The 15,251-nt window shown below is 48.0% G+C and overlaps 1 protein-coding gene across 1 annotated transcript in view; it reads left to right on the top strand.

Moving 5' to 3' along the window:
* ALK (ALK receptor tyrosine kinase) overlaps nucleotides 1–15,251 on the top strand; it is a 566,624-nt gene that overhangs the window by 481,653 nt on the left and 69,720 nt on the right. The window contains exon 13 of the mRNA XM_072139971.1: nucleotides 9,902–10,049. Within this exon, the coding sequence (XP_071996072.1) occupies nucleotides 9,902–10,049 (148 nt within the window). The remainder of the gene's footprint in view (nucleotides 1–9,901; nucleotides 10,050–15,251) is intronic.

The raw sequence follows: 15,251 nt of genomic DNA, 5'->3' as shown, positions 1-15,251 counted from the left end.
CAAAAACCAGGAGAAAGTCCAGTGGTGATGCTGGGGTCATGGTCCTATCTAACAGATATGATGTTCTGTCAGAGTCAGATGGGGATTATGAGAGAGAGTTACAGCGCATTCAAAATGAGTGTGAAGCGGATACAGGGGATCCTCCAACTAAGAAGAAGCCCCCTCCTGTAGATACCGCGGAAGAGTCAGACATGGAGACAGGTGGAAGACAGGGGGAGGATGACTCTGACATATGATGATGGGGGTCGCTGCTCTGCTCTTTATCATTGTGATGGCTGGATTCTCTCTAAAAGTTGCTTCCAGCAACGTCAACAGCATTAAAGTAAGAAGGACCAGACACGCCCTGTATGACCACCTGAGATATCTGGACACTGATGTCATCTTCCTGCAGGAGACCCGTCTGACCACCTTGGGGCATCTCCGTGAGGCTGAGCGTGAGTGGCGGTCTGGTCCTTCTTACTGGTCACTGGCTGTGGAGCCGTACGCCGGGGTCGCCATACTGTTTAACACCACAGACGTGACGGTGCACAGGCTGACGGAGGTCGCTATGGGGAGGTGCCTGGTGCTAGAGGTGACCATCCATGGTAGGCGGCTCCGGCTGATCAACATCTATGGCCCACAGACAGTGACAGAGAGAATCCAGCTGTTCAATGAGGTGCAGCAATATCTTTTCACCTCAATCCCTGTAATAATGGCGGGCGACTTTAATGTTACCATGACATCGGGTGACAGGTCCTCAGGCAGAGCAGTGGTCAGAGACTCCAGGGTCCTACAGAGCATAATATCACAGGCAAACCTACGTGATGTATTTACCTTGGACGGGAGGAAACCTAGGTACACCTATACGTGTGCTGACAGGCACAGTAGGATCGATATGGCTTTTGTGAGTCCCTCAGAGACTGTTTGTGGGATGAGCGAGAGAGTCGTCCCATATTCTGACCATCTTGTCTTATTATTTTGTATGGGAGCCTCTAACCGCTCGGATATTGGTCGGGGGTTATGGAGGCTCAATTCCAGCATCCTGGATGATGCCTATGTCCAGAATTGTGTTCACTCCCTTTTTCAGGACCAGCTCCAGAGAGTAGACTTCTACGACAACATATCTGACTGGTGGGAGAACGTCAAGGAGGAGATCAGGTCCCTCTTAAAGAGACTGTCAGTGAAGAAGGGTAAGAGTAAGTACAGCCAGTATCTCAAGCTGCGGAGAGAATTGGAGTCACTGTATTCGGCGGGAGGGGGGGACAAACAAAAGATTGACCGACTGAAATCTGAAATAAAGCAGTATCAGTACAGCCGCTACACGTCCCTGGTGATCGAGAGAGATTACGGAAAATTGGGCGTTCCTGATCCGTATGAAAATTGCCGGGAACGTGTGGCCAAGAAATCGATCACAGGTCTCACTGACTCCCAGGGAGTTTGGCAGGAATCGCGGGAGGGTATCCTGGGGGTGGTGAGATCCTACTATGCTGAATTATTTCAGAAGAAGGTTTTGGATAAAGAGAAAATGGCTCAATTCTTGGAGGCAACTCCAGGTCCTGACACTAAAGATCTGGATTTTTCTCCTTTGACAGCAGGAATAACAGAGGAGGAGGTTAAAGAGGCCATTGATAAGTTATATCTGAAGAAGGCACCAGGTCCTGATGGTATTACAGCTGAATTCTATAAAAAGACCTCTTAGCCCCGATCCTTGTGGATGTGTTTACCAATTGTCTAGAAAATCACCTGATGCCTCCATCCATGAGAGTGTCCTCCCTTATTCTGCTGTCTAAAGGTAAAGAGCCTAGTGACATCAAGAACTGGAGGCCGATCGCCCTCTTGAATGTCGACAGGAAGATTTTGGCAAAAATTCTATTCTCTAGATTAGTCTGTTTGTCCCCGGCACTGTTGGCAGGCTCTCAGTACGGCACAGTAAGAGGGCGGAACATCTCTGGAGCAGTCATCTCGATAAGGGAGATGTTTGAGAGATGTAAAGCTCTGAGGTGTGGGAGATATGTTGTAGGTCTGGACCAGGCTAAAGCCTTTGACAGGGTTGATCATGATTATCTATGGGCCACTTTGTCAAAGTACGGTATTCCGGGACAATTTATAGATTGGCTGAGAACTTTGTACAGAGAGGCGAAGAGCTTTCCTCTGAGCAATGGTTGGCAGGGGGACACTTTTGAAGTAGAGGCCGGGGTGCGACAGGGCTGCCCCCTGAGTCCACTGCTGTATGTGTTTGCCATAGACTTGTTTCTGCGATCACTGCAGCGGTGTGATTTTCAGGGGGTGCCGGTCCCCCATTGCTTGCCTTTGAAGGTAGTCGCCTACGCGGATGATGTGACTGTGGTGATATCTGAACCTCGTGAGGTGGAGATGTTGTCTGCAGCCATCAGAAGTTACTCAGAGGCCTCCGGGTCTCTGGTCAACCTTGAGAAGAGTCAAGCTTTCTGGACATTGGATACTGCTCCTGGCTTTGATCTGCCACAGTTCGCCAAGGCCTCCACCCATATTAAAATCCTTGGGGTGAAATTTGGGAGGGAAGATAATGCCAAACTAAATTGGGAGGAGAAGTTGGAAGCCGGAAATGTAAAGGTTCAGCGATGGAAGAACTGGAGGCTGACCTATAGAGAAAGGGTTACTCTGCTGAAGACTTACCTGGTCCCTGTCTTCCTCTACGTCTCTGTCGTATTTCCTTTGCCAGAATCTTTCTCCGCTAGGCTCTTTAGCCTGTTCTTCCAGCTTTTATGGGGGAACAGGTTGAACCCAGTAAAAAGAGGGATCACCTACCTACAGAGGAGAGAGGGTGGGCTGGATATGTTAAATCCAAGGGTTTTCTTTGACTCCATGTTTCTAAAAGTCAATTTTGGTTGCCTGGACTCAAATGATGGTCTCCTGTGGGTAAGTAGTGTCAGGGACTGGATATTGCCTTTTGCAGAGTCTTGGATGCGAGGCGGCAGTCTCAAGAGGGGCCGATGGACTCCTGGCTTCCTCCCCCAGTATCTGGAGTATGGTCTCAGGTGCATGAAAAAGTGGAGGCTAGACAAGACATTATTGGAGAGTAGGACCAGGAAGGACCTTTATACCAATATCTGTAGGACCTTCTATACTGTTCGGCCAGCTCTGAGGGACTGCACAACGGCCATCCTGCAGGAGAGTCTGAGGTTCCTCAATAGTCCTAGGCTCCCTGCAAAGCTCTTTGATATTGCCTGGTTATCCTTACATGGGAGGCTCTTTGTCAGGGGAAATTTAAAATTCTTGAGTCTCTCTGAGCGTTTGTGCCCCTTGGGATGTCAGCAGGAGGAGACCATGGAGCATTTTACTACTGAGTGCCCGGGAGGGAGGCAGATATGGCAGGAGGTGTCCCACAGACTCGGAATATCAAGACTGCAGTCTCTGACCTACCCGGACATAATCTATGGGGTGACGCCACAGGTAGCCGGCATCGACAGAGGGACCATGTACCTGATCATCACCACAATCAAATACTATCACTGGCACACCAGGACCAGAGTGTCTGCACACAGCTAGTCCTTCCAGCCCATGACTGCAGTCACCCAAATACTCTCAGAGCTGAGGTGGATACGATCCATAGAGGTTAGAAAGAAGAGTAATAATGTTAAGTTATGGAGGAACATATGTCTGGGGTAATTGATCAAGTAATTATATTAATTTCCACATTTTTCTTCTTACCAGTGATGGACTTTTTGAGTTAAGATTATTATGAATTTATTATTTTCTGATCTGTATGATATGTGTTAAATAATTGTCTGTTCATTCTGATGAGAATGTATTGTAATATTTTCTGTTTGTTTATACTAATAAAAATTGCCCCCTATGTACAGGAATATAACTACTATAATACTGCCCCCTATACACAAGAATATAACTACTATAATACTGCCCCCTATGTACAGGAATATAACTACTATAATACTGCCCCCTATGTACAGGAATATAACTACTATAATACTGCCCCCTATGTACAAGAATATAACTACTATAATACTGCCCCCTATGTACAGGAATATAACTACTCTAATACTGCCCCCTATGTACAAGAATATAACTACTATAATACTGCCCCCTATGTACAGGGATATAACTACTATAATACTGCTTCCTATGTACAGGGATATAACTACTATAATACTGCCCCCTATGTACAAGAATATAACTACTATAATACTGCCCCCTATGTACAAGAATATAACTACTATAATACTGCCCCCTATGTACTGGAATATAACTACTATAATACTGCCCCCTATGTACATGAATATAACTACTATAATACTGCTCCCTATGTACAAGAATATAACTACTATAATACTGCCCCCTATGTACAGGGAAATAACTACTATAATACTGCCCCCTATGTACAGGGAAATAACTACTATAATACTGCCCCCTATGTACAAGAATATAACTACTATAATACTGCCCCCTATGTACAAGAATATAACTACTATAATACTGCCCCCTATGTACAGGAATATAACTACTATAATACTGCCCCTATGTACAAGAATATAACTACTATAATACTGCCCCCTATGTACAAGAATATAACTACTATAATACTGCCCCCTATGTACAAGAATATAACTACTATAATACAGCCCCATATGTACAGGAATATAACTACTATAATACTGCCCCCTATGTACAAGAATATAACTACTATAATACTGCTTCCTATGTACAGGGATATAACTACTATAATACTGCCCCCTATGTACAGGAATATAACTACTATAATACTGCCTGCTATGTACAGGAATATAACTACTATAATACTGCCCCCTATGTACAGGAATATAACTACTATAATACTGCCCCCTATGTACAAGAATATAACTACTATAATACTGCCTCCTATGTACAGGAATATAACTACTATAATACTGCCCCCTATGTACAGGAATATAACTACTATAATACTGCCCCCTATGTACAAGAATATAACTACTATAATACTGCCCCCTATGTACAGGAATATAACTACTATAATACTGCCCCCTATGTACAAGAATATAACTACTATAATACTGCCCCCTATGTACAAGAATATAACTACTATAATACTGCCCCCTATGTACAAGAATATAACTACTATAATACTGCCCCCTATGTACAGGAATATAACTACTATAATACTGCCCCCTATGTACAAGAATATAACTACTATAATACTGCCCCCTATGTACAGGAATATAACTACTATAATACTGCCCCCTATGTACAAGAATATAACTACTATAATACTGCCCCCTATGTACAAGAATATAACTACTATAATACTGCCCCCTATGTACAAGAATATAACTACTATAATACTGCCCCCTATGTACAAGAATATAACTACTATAATACCGACCCCTATGTACAGGAATATAACTACTATAATACTGCCCCCTATGTACAGGAATATAACTACTATAATACTGCCTCCTATGTACAGGAATATAACTACTATAATACTGCCCCCTATGTACATGAATATAACTACTATAATACTGCTCCCTATGTACAAGAATATAACTACTATAATACTGCCCCCTATGTACAGGGAAATAACTACTATAATACTGCCCCCTATGTACAGGGAAATAACTACTATAATACTGCCCCCTATGTACAAGAATATAACTACTATAATACTGCCCCCTATGTACAAGAATATAACTACTATAATACTGCCCCCTATGTACAGGAATATAACTACTATAATACAGCCCCATATGTACAGGAATATAACTACTATAATACAGCCCCCTATGTACAGGAATATAACTACTATAATACTGCCCCCTATGTACAAGAATATAACTACTATAATACTGCCCCCTATGTACAAGAATATAACTACTATAATACTGCCCCCTATGTACAAGAATATAACTGCTATAATACTGCCCCCTATGTACAAGAATATAACTGCTATAATACTGCCCCCTATGTACAAGACTATAACTACTATAATACTGCCCCCTATGTACAGGAATATAACTACTATAATACTGCCCCTATGTACAAGAATATAACTACTATAATACTGCCCCTATGTACAAGAATATAACTACTATAATACTGCTCCCCATGTACAAGAATATAACTACTATAATACTGCCTCCTATGTACAAGAATATAACTACTATAATACTGCCCCCTATGTACAGGAATATAACTACTATAATACAGCCCCATATGTACAAGAATATAACTACTATAATACTGCCCCCTATGTACAAGAATATAACTACTATAATACTGCTTCCTATGTACAGGGATATAACTACTATAATACTGCCCCCTATGTACAGGAATATAACTACTATAATACTGCCCCCTATGTACAAGAATATAACTACTATAATACTGCCTGCTATGTACAGGAATATAACTACTATAATACTGCCCCCTATGTACAGGAATATAACTACTATAATACTGCCCCCTATGTACAAGAATATAACTACTATAATACTGCCTCCTATGTACAGGAATATAACTACTATAATACTGCCCCCTATGTACAGGAATATAACTACTATAATACTGCCCCCTATGTACAAGAATATAACTACTATAATACTGCCCCCTATGTACAAGAATATAACTACTATAATACTGCCCCCTATGTACAAGAATATAACTACTATAATACTTCCCCCTATGTACAGGAATATAACTACTATAATACTGCCCCCTATGTACAGGAATATAACTACTATAATACTGCCTCCTATGTACAGGAATATAACTACTATAATACTGCCCCCTATGTACAGGAATATAACTACTATAATACTGCCCCCTATGTACAAGAATATAACTACTATAATACTGCCCCCTATGTACAGGGAAATAACTACTATAATACTGCCCCCTATGTACAGGGAATATAACTACTATAATACTGCCCCCTATGTACAGGAATATAACTACTATAATACTGCCCCCTATGTACAGGAATATAACTACTATAATACTGCCCCCTATGTACAAGAATATAACTACTATAATACTACCCCCTATGTACAGGAATATAACTACTATAATACTGCCCCCTATGTACAGGAATATAACTACTATAATACTGCTCCCTATGTACAGGAATATAACTACTATAATACTGCCCCCTATGTACAGGAATATAACTACTATAATACTGCCCCCTATGTACAAGAATATAACTACTATAATACTGCCCCCTATGTACAAGAATATAATTACTATAATACTGCCCCCTATGTACAGGAATATAACTACTATAATACTGCCGCCTATGTACAAGAATATAACTACTATAATACTGCCCCCTATGTACAGGAATATAACTACTATAATACTGCCCCCTATGTACAGGAATATAACTACTATAATACTGCCCCCTATGTACAGGAATATAACTACTATAATACTGCCCCCTATGTACAAGAATATAACTACTATAATACTGCTCCCTATGTACAGGAATATAACTACTATAATACTGCTCCCTATGTACAGGAATATAACTACTATAATACTGCCCCCTATGTACAGGAATATAACTACTATAATACTGCCCCCGATGTACAAGAATATAACTACTATAATACTGCTCCCTATGTACAAGAATATAATTACTATAATACTGCCCCATATGTACAGGAATATAACTACTATAATACTGCTCCCTATGTACAGGAATATAACTACTATAATACTGCCCCCTATGTACAGGAATATAACTACTATAATACTGCTCCCTATGTACAGGAATATAACTACTATAATACTGCCCCCTATGTACAGGAATATAACTACTATAATACTGCCCCCTATGTACAGGAATATAACTACTATAATACTGCTCCCTATGTACAGGAATATAACTACTATAATACTGCCCCCTATGTACAGGAATATAACTACTATAATACTGCCCCCTATGTACAAGAATATAATTACTATAATACTGCCCCATATGTACAGGAATATAACTACTATAATACTGCTCCCTATGTACAGGAATATAACTACTATAATACTGCCCCCTATGTACAGGAATATAACTACTATTATACTGCTCCCTATGTACAGGAATATAACTACTATAATACTGCCCCCTATGTACAGGAATATAACTACTATAATACTGCCCCCTATGTACAGGAATATAACTACTATAATACTGCCCCTATGTACAAAAATATAACTACTATAATACTGCCCCCTATGTACAAGAATATAACTACTATAATACTGCCCCCTATGTACAGGAATATAACTACTATAATACTGCCCCCTATGTACAAGAATATAACTACTATAATACTGCCCCCTATGTACAGGAATATAACTACTATAATACTGCCCCCTATGTACAAGAATATAACTACTATAATACTGCCTCTATGTACAGGAATATAACTACTATAATACTGCCTCCTATGTACAGGAATATAACTACTATAATACTGCCCCCTATGTACAGGAATATAACTACTATAATACTGCCCCCTATGTACAAGAATATAACTACTATAATACTGCCCCCTATGTACAGGAATATAACTACTATAATACTGCCCCCTATGTACAGGAATATAACTACTATAATACTGCCCCTATGTACAAGAATATAACTACTATAATACTGCCCCCTATGTACAGGAATATAACTACTATAATACTGCCCCCTATGTACAGGAATATAACTACTATAATACTGCCCCCTATGTACAAGAATATAACTGCTATAATACTGCCCCCTATGTACAGGAATATAACTACTATAATACTGCCCCCTATGTACAAGAATATAACTACTATAATACTGCCTCCTATGTACAGGAATATAACTACTATAATACTGCCCCCTATGTACAAGAATATAACTACTATAATACTGCCCCCTATGTACAAGAATATAACTATTATAATACTGCCCCCTATGTACAGTTGTATATACTACACGGTCCAGTGTCCCTCCTCCGGTACATGTGATGTGGCTGCTCGGGGCTCTCCGGGATGTAATTACGTGGCGCTGCGGTGTGCGGTACTTATCATTACTGTCTCTTGAGCTGTGTAATTACATGATGATAATTAAACCCTTGTGGATATTTATATCCTTCCTCCCGTTAATATCCCGCTGCTTCAAGAACAACGCGACACCCAGCCGCTCGCGGTGCAGGAGGATGTTCCACTCTTATTACCATTACATGTGTCGCCCTCATATGCTGTGGCGCTGTGTGCAATCCTCAGCATTGTCACCACAAGGTCACCTCCTGCACATCGCCCCCTAGAGCTCAGCACCAGATGTTACACCGCCAGCAGTGGCTTATTCCGCTCCATTGTCAGTGAGGTGGAAGGGAAACATGTGATGGTCCTAAAATCCTCTGTGCTGCGGGGTCACTGCATTACGTAGATCTGTGACCTTCCACATCATCACCACATACCTCTCCTGAAATACTCTGTGCTGCTGAGGACCTGCTCCATCCATTAAGTAACTCTCAGGGCGAGCTCCATCCTCTCCTGAAATACTCTGTGCTGCTCAAGGCTCTTCCAATATTTGATTCTCCATCTTTAATCTCTCACATTTCCTTTCTTGACAGCCTGAAAAATATTGACAGTATTTCCGTTTTTTGATCTATGTAAATTAGAATTTTTAACAATTGGTGCATTTGACTTGCAATCCCCTGTCTGACCACATGGTGCGCTGCAGCGGGAGCTCGACCAACAGGGATTCCCCACCTGTAAGCTCTGCAGATCAGTTCTCACTGGCGCCATCTACTGGTAGAACTGATGTGGTACTGGAGGTGCATGAACCCTCACAGACTGATAAGTGAAGTGTTGTGCTCATGATATGTGGGATGTTCTCTGACTGCACGACTGCTCATCATCCCTGGGTGACTTTATCTCTTTCTTGGTTTAGAATTTCCGGATATGGAGCGGCCGGAGGGATCGGAGTGAAGACCCCCACAAGAGCGCACGGAACGTCACTGGTCGGAGTGTACGAGCTACAGAAAGACGACATATTGTATATCCTTGTGGGGCAACAGGGGGAGGACGCCTGCCCCAGGGTAAGAGACCTCCTAAGTTTTACCACATACCCCAAGTGTCAGCGTGTCCTTGTCCTGTCCCCCCAAGTGTCATCATGTCCCTGTTCTGTCCCCCCAAGTGTCAGCGTGTCCCTGTCCTGTCCCCAAGTGTCAGCGTGTCCCTGTCCTGTCCCCAAGTGTCAGCGTGTCCATGTCCTGTCCCCCAAGTGTCAGCGTGTCCATGTCCTGTCCCCCAAGTGTCAGCGTGTCCCTGTCCTGTCCCCCAAGTGTCAACGTGTCCCTGTCCTGTGCCCCAAGTGTCAGCGTGTCCCTGTCCTGTCCCCCCAAGTGTCAGCGTGTCCCTGTCCTGTCCCCCAAGTGTCAGCGTGTCCCTGTCCTGTCCCCCCAAGTGTCAGCGTGTCCCTGTCCTGTCCCCCAAGTGTCAGCGTGTCCCTGTCCTGTCCCCCCAAGTGTCAGCGTGTCCCTGTCCTGTCCTCCCAAGTGTCAGCGTGTCCCTGTCCTGTCCTCCCAAGTGTCAGCGTGTCCCTGTCCTGTCCCCCCAAGTGTCAGCGTGTCCCTGTCCTGTCCCCCCAAGTGTCAGCGTGTCCCTGTCCTGTCCCCCCAAGTGTCAGCGTGTCCCTGTCCTGTCCCCCCTAGTGTCAGCGTGTCCCTGTCCTGTCCCCCATGTGTCAGCGTGTCCCTGTTCTGTCCTCCCAAGTGTCAGCGTGTCCCTGTCCTGTCCCCCATGTGTCAGCGTGTCCCTGTCCTGTCCCCCCAAGTGTCAGCGTGTCCCTGTCCTGTCCTCCCCAAGTGTCAGCGTGTCCCTGTCCTGTCCCCCAAGTGTCAGCGTGTCCCTGTCCTGTCCCCCAAGTGTCAGCGTGTCCCTGTTCTGTCCTCCCAAGTGTCAGCGTGTCCCTGTCCTGTCCCCCATGTGTCAGCGTGTCCCTGTCCTGTCCCCCCAAGTGTCAGCGTGTCCCTGTCCTGTCCTCCCAAGTGTCAGCGTGTCCCTGTCCTGTCCCCCCAAGTGTCAGCGTGTCCCTGTCCTGTCCCCCAAGTGTCAGCGTGTCCCTGTCCTGTCCTCCCAAGTGTCAGCGTGTCCCTGTCCTGTCCCCCCAAGTGTCAGCGTGTCCCTGTCCTGTCCCCCCAAGTGTCAGCATGTCCCTGTCCTGTCCCCCAAGTGTCAGCGTGTCCCTGTCCTGTCCCCAAGTGTCAGCGTGTCCCTGTTCTGTCCTCCCAAGTGTCAGCGTGTCCCTGTCCTGTCCCCCATGTGTCAGCGTGTGCCTGTCCCCCCAAGTGTCAGCGTGTCCCTGTCCTGTCCCCCATGTGTCAGCGTGTCCCTGTCCTGTCCCCCCAAGTGTCAGTGTGTCCCTGTCCTATCCCCCCAAGTGTCAGCGTGTCCCTGTCCTGTCCCCCCAAGTGTCAGCGTGTCCCTGTCCTGTCCCCCAAGTGTCAGCGTGTCCCTGTCCTGTCCCCCATGTGTCAGCGTGTCCCTGTCCTGTCCCCCCAAGTGTCAGCGTGTCCCTGTCCTATCCCCCCAAGTGTCAGCGTGTCCCTGTCCTGTCCCCCAAGTGTCAGCGTGTCCCTGTTCTGTCCCCCCAAGTGTCAGCGTGTCCCTGTCCTGTACCCCCAAGTGTCAGCGTGTCCCTGTCCTGTCCCCCAAGTGTCAGCGTGTCCCTGTCCTGTCCCCCAAGTGTCAGCGTGTCCCTGTCCTGTCCCCCAAGTGTCAGCGTGTCCCTGTCCTGTCCCCCAAGTGTCAGCGTGTCCCTGTCCTGTCCCCCAAGTGTCAGCGTGTCCCTGTCCTGTCCCCCATGTGTCAGCGTGTCCCTGTCCTGTCCCCCCAAGTGTCAGCGTGTCCCTGTCCTATCCCCCCAAGTGTCAGCGTGTCCCTGTCCTGTCCCCCAAGTGTCAGCGTGTCCCTGTCCTATCCCCCCAAGTGTCAGCGTGTCCCTGTCCTGTCCCCCAAGTGTCAGCGTGTCCCTGTTCTGTCCCCCCAAGTGTCAGCGTGTCCCTGTCCTGTACCCCCAAGTGTCAGCGTGTCCCTGTCCTGTCCCCCAAGTGTCAGCGTGTCCCTGTCCTGTCCCCCAAGTGTCAGCGTGTCCCTGTCCTGTCCCCCAAGTGTCAGCGTGTCCCTGTCCTGTCCCCCAAGTGTCAGCGTGTCCCTGTCCTGTCCCCCATGTGTCAGCGTGTCCCTGTCCTGTCCCCCCAAGTGTCAGCGTGTCCCTGTCCTATCCCCCCAAGTGTCAGCGTGTCCCTGTCCTGTCCCCCAAGTGTCAGCGTGTCCCTGTTCTGTCCCCCCAAGTGTCAGCGTGTCCCTGTCCTGTACCCCCAAGTGTCAGCGTGTCCCTGTCCTGTTCCCCAAGTGTCAGCGTGTCCCTGTCCTGTCCCCCAAGTGTCAGCGTGTCCCTGTTCTGTCCCCCAAGTGTCAGCGTGTCCCTGTCCTGTCCCCCAAGTGTCAGCGTGTCCCTGTCCTGTCCCCCCAAGTGTCAGCGTGTCCCTGTCCTGTCCCCCCAAGTGTCAGCGTGTCCCTGTCCTGTCCCCCCAAGTGTCAGCGTGTCCCTGTCCTGTCCCCCCAAGTGTCAGCGTGTCCCTGTCCTGTCCCCCCAAGTGTCAGCGTGTCCCTGTCCTGTCCCCCCAAGTGTCAGCGTGTCCGTGTCCTGTCCCCCCAAGTGTCAGCGTGTCCCTGTCCTGTCCCCCCAAGTGTCAGCGTGTCCCTGTCCTGTCCCCCCAAGTGTCAGCGTGTCCCTGTCCTGTCCCCCAAGTGTCAGCGTGTCCCTGTCCTGTCCCCCAAGTGTCAGCGTGTCCCTGTCCTTTCCCCCCAAGTGTCAGCGTGTCCCTATCCTGTCCCCCCAAGTGTCAGCGTGTCCCTGTCCTGTCCCCCCAAGTGTCAGCGTGTCCCTGTCCTGTCCCCCAAGTGTCAGCGTGTCCCTGTCCTGTCCCCCAAGTGTCAGCGTGTCCCTGTCCTGTCCCCCAAGTGTCAGCGTGTCCCTGTCCTGTCCCCAAGTGTCAGCGTGTCCCTGTCCTGTCCCCAAGTGTCAGCGTGTCCCTGTCCTGTCCCCCAAGTGTCAGCGTGTCCCTGTCCTGTCCCCCAAGTGTCAGCGTGTCCCTGTCCTGTCCCCCAAGTGTCAGCGTGTCCCTGTCCTGTCCCCAAGTGTCAGCGTGTCCCTGTTCTGTCCTCCCAAGTGTCAGCGTGTCCCTGTCCTGTCCCCCATGTGTCAGCGTGTGCCTGTCCCCCCAAGTGTCAGCGTGTCCCTGTCCTGTCCCCCATGTGTCAGCGTGTCCCTGTCCTGTCCCCCAAGTGTCAGCGTGTCCCTGTCCCCCCAAGTGTCAGCGTGTCCCTGTCCTGTCCCCCCAAGTGTCAGTGTGTCCCTGTCCTGTCCCCCCAAGTGTCAGCGTGTCCCTGTCCTGTCCCCCCAAGTGTCAGCGTGTCCCTGTCCTGTCCCCCAAGTGTCAGCGTGTCCCTGTCCTGTCCCCCATGTGTCAGCGTGTCCCTGTCCTGTCCCCCCAAGTGTCAGCGTGTCCCTGTCCTATCCCCCCAAGTGTCAGCGTGTCCCTGTTCTGTCCCCCAAGTGTCAGCGTGTCCCTGTTCTGTCCCCCCAAGTGTCAGCGTGTCCCTGTCCTGTACCCCCAAGTGTCAGCGTGTCCCTGTCCTGTCCCCCAAGTGTCAGCGTGTCCCTGTCCTGTCCCCCAAGTGTCAGCGTGTCCCTGTCCTGTCCCCCAAGTGTCAGCGTGTCCCTGTCCTGTCCGCCAAGTGTCAGCGTGTCCCTGTCCCCCATGTGTCAGCGTGTCCCTGTTCTGTCCCCCAAGTGTCAGCGTGTCCCTGTCCTGTCCCCCAAGTGTCAGCGTGTCCCTGTCCTGTCCCCCCAAGTGTCAGCGTGTCCCTGTCCTGTCCCCCCAAGTGTCAGCGTGTCCCTGTCCTGTCCCCCCAAGTGTCAGCGTGTCCCTGTCCTGTCCCCCCAAGTGTCAGCGTGTCCCTGTCCTGTCCCCCCAAGTGTCAGCGTGTCCCTGTCCTGTCCCCCCAAGTGTCAGCGTGTCCGTGTCCTGTCCCCCCAAGTGTCAGCGTGTCCCTGTCCTGTCCCCCCAAGTGTCAGCGTGTCCCTGTCCTGTCCCCCCAAGTGTCAGCGTGTCCCTGTCCTGTCCCCCCAAGTGTCAGCGTGTCCCTGTCCTGTCCCCCAAGTGTCAGCGTGTCCCTGTCCTGTCCCCCAAGTGTCAGCGTGTCCCTGTCCTTTCCCCCCAAGTGTCAGCGTGTCCCTGTCCTGTCCCCCAAGTGTCAGCGTGTCCCTGTCCTGTCCCCCCAAGTGTCAGCGTGTCCCTGTCCTGTCCCCCAAGTGTCAGCGTGTCCCTGTCCTGTCCCCCAAGTGTCAGCGTGTCCCTGTCCTGTCCCCCAAGTGTCAGCGTGTCCCTGTCCTGTCCCCAAGTGTCAGCGTGTCCCTGTCCTGTCCCCAAGTGTCAGCGTGTCCCTGTCCTGTCCCCCAAGTGTCAGCGTGTCCCTGTCCTGTCCCCAAGTGTCAGCGTGTCCCTGTCCTGTCCCCCCAAGTGTCAGCGTGTCCCTGTCCTGTCCCCCAAGTGTCAGCGTGTCCCTGCCCTGTCCCCCAAGTGTCAGCGTGTCCCTGCCCTGTCCCCCAAGTGTCAGCGTGTCCCTGTCCTGCCCCCCCCCCCAGGTGTCCCATTATTTATGATTGTTAGCGCTGGGTCCTTGTCCCCTCATTCCATTGGTGGTGACGGCATCATGTGATCTGCATCTCAGACGTCTCGTTATCTATTAGGATGTAATGAGGATGTAATGGGGGGGATTATTGCATTAGTATTGATATCCCCTCCGGCCGGTGCACAGGAGGCGTCTGTCCTGCTCTCACCTCCCTCTCTGTCATTTCACATTAGTTTTCCTACACGCACCAAAAAAAAGCAGAAAAAAAAATTGTAATAAAAATTTAAAAAGTACAAATACAGATATTACCGGAATATCCCTGCAGCCGGACCCATTAACTTATGAGTGACCATCAGGCGGGAGGATTTGCTCTCTGCAGCCAGTGTTATGTATTGTCCCTGGAGAGTTGTGTAATTAGACCTCACACTGCTGTGCTCTGTGCTCTCTGCAGCCAGTGTTATGTATTGTCCCTGGAGAGATGTGTAATCAGACCTCACACTGCTGTGCTGTGCTCTCTGCAGCCAGTGTTATGTATTGTCCCTGGAGAGATGTATAATCAGACCTCACACTGCTGTGCTCTGTGCTCTCTGCAGCCAGTG

The sequence above is a fragment of the Engystomops pustulosus genome, chromosome 3 (assembly GCF_040894005.1).
Source record: "Engystomops pustulosus chromosome 3, aEngPut4.maternal, whole genome shotgun sequence".
In the NCBI taxonomy this organism is placed as follows: Eukaryota; Metazoa; Chordata; class Amphibia; order Anura; family Leptodactylidae; genus Engystomops; species Engystomops pustulosus.
The sequence above is the reverse complement of the archived record's forward strand: the minus strand, read 5'-3'. Positions and strand labels throughout refer to the sequence as shown.